Here is a 1,944-nt window from a genome sequence, read left to right on the forward strand (position 1 = left end):
GGAACCATCTTCTCTAATATCTACCTTACCAAACCCCTTCATAATTTTGAAGCCCTCTGTTAGGTATCAATAAATAGCAACAGTTTATCAAATACATTTTATAGGCATTCAGTTAAAACCAACTGCAGGATGTATCAAACCCAGTCTTGACCAAGGTGTTGGCCGATATAAAGTGTGGCATAGAGTCACTGGACGAAGTTAATCCACTTTTTAGAACTTCCTTGTTTCCCGTAGGAACTGCACAATGTCTAATCCTCGGCTGGGAATGTGTGTTGTGCCGTGGCTTTTAGTTCAGGCTATCCACACCCACTCGGTAATCCTTAAAGGTTTTCCTGGGAACTAAAGGCCCGATTGTCCGTTCCATAGCTGGACAGGGAATATTCTGAGGCGCCCGTCGCAAACAGACAGCTCTCTGTTGGAACTGTGCCCTCGGAGACCAGGCTGGCACTGTCGGGAAGGTCATGGGTGGAAGGGTGCACCTTGGCTCCGGAGAAAGGCAGAGGCCGCCGATAACTCACCAGGAGGACCCCGGCGACGAGGAGCAGGACGGAGGAGAAAATGGCCACGTAGGCAGCCGCCCCCGCCTCCTGCTCCCGCGGCGAGCCGGGCAGGTGAAAGCGGGGCGGAAACGCGATGCCCCTGTTGCTCACCACGGAGTTCAAGTTCCAGGCGGTGGGGAACGCCACGCAGACGCAAGCAAGCAGGTGGAAGCCCCCTCCGGCCATGAACGCATGGTCGGCCCGGCCAAGGCGCCACTCCCCGCCGAAGTAGGCGTTCCTCAGCCCGTAGGCCGTGGCGGCTTTGCCCAGGGCCCCGGAGACAACGGCCGCCAGCATCAGGCCCTGGGCCACGGCGATCTCGGGCGGGACAAACCCATCGGCCGCGCCCATCCTCTGGCAGAACATCATCTGGAAGGGCGGGGAGGTCAGCACACGGCTGTACAGGCAGGCCCTCCAGATGCCCACCCAGGCGATGCCCGAGGTGATCTCCGCCGAGCTCACATGCCACACTCTCCACTGAACCAGCCCCGCGGCAACGGCCGCGCCGATCCAGCCCACCGCGCCCAGCACAAATGCCACCAGCTGGAGGGGAGCGCCGCTGGATCGGTGACCCATGACCCCCGAGGTCACTGGGTTGGGCTTGGCTTTTTGAGTCGTTGAAGAATTTTCCCCAACAGACGCGGACCCGGTGAGAGTAATTCACCCGCCGGCTCGATGCAGGTAAGGAACTGAAGGTGGTTTGTTTGGTAATGCGAAGCTCCTATACTGTGGGTTGCCAGGATACGCTGCAAACAAACTCTACCCAGTCCACCACATCGAGCGGGCCTGGTTCATGAAGCTTTTGTTAACGTTGCCTTCATTGTCATCAGCTGTCATTGTTACTTAGCATAACTACATTAAACTAGCATTCCAACCAATGTACACTTGGCCATTAAAACCCTTTCCACCCAACGCCACACTAGACCGAATGGCACTGTGGCAATTTGAGAATTCAAATTCAGTTTATTAGCATCGTAAAAATGACCACAAAACTGTTGGATTGTTGTAAAAACCGGTCTGGTTCACTAATGTCCTTTCGCTGTCCTTACCCGGTCTGGCCTACATGTGACTCCTGTCCCACACCAACATGGTTGATCAATAACTACCCGATGTGGCCCAGCAAGCCACTTGAGTTGTATCAAAACTGCTCAAAGAGTAAGGCGGCCCACATGTGCGAATGTGTATGTGTGTATGAGAGAGTTAGTATTTGTGTGCACACAGATCGTGAGAGAAAATCTCCTCTGTTCACTACTTGTAGCAAATTCATGTGTGTTCCTCATTTCCCCATTGCAGACCATTATGTAGTGCTACCCCTCCCCCTCCCCTCTACCTTTACAGCACAGGAGGCCACTTGGCCCATCGTAGATAGAGAGAAACTGTTCTCATTGTCGGAAGGGTCGAGAAC

The 1,944-nt window shown here is 54.3% G+C and overlaps 1 protein-coding gene across 1 annotated transcript; it reads right to left on the reverse strand.

The window, feature by feature from the left end:
- Positions 1-320: 320 nt before the first annotated feature.
- Positions 321-1,115, reverse strand: LOC139275571 (claudin-34-like). The gene has a single exon (XM_070892742.1). The coding sequence runs from the start codon at positions 1,113-1,115 to the stop codon at positions 321-323; it is 795 nt and encodes a 264-aa protein (XP_070748843.1).
- Between the last annotated feature and the right edge of the window lie 829 nt (positions 1,116-1,944).

This window comes from Pristiophorus japonicus, chromosome 11, assembly GCF_044704955.1.
Source record: "Pristiophorus japonicus isolate sPriJap1 chromosome 11, sPriJap1.hap1, whole genome shotgun sequence".
In the NCBI taxonomy this organism is placed as follows: domain Eukaryota; kingdom Metazoa; phylum Chordata; class Chondrichthyes; family Pristiophoridae; genus Pristiophorus; species Pristiophorus japonicus.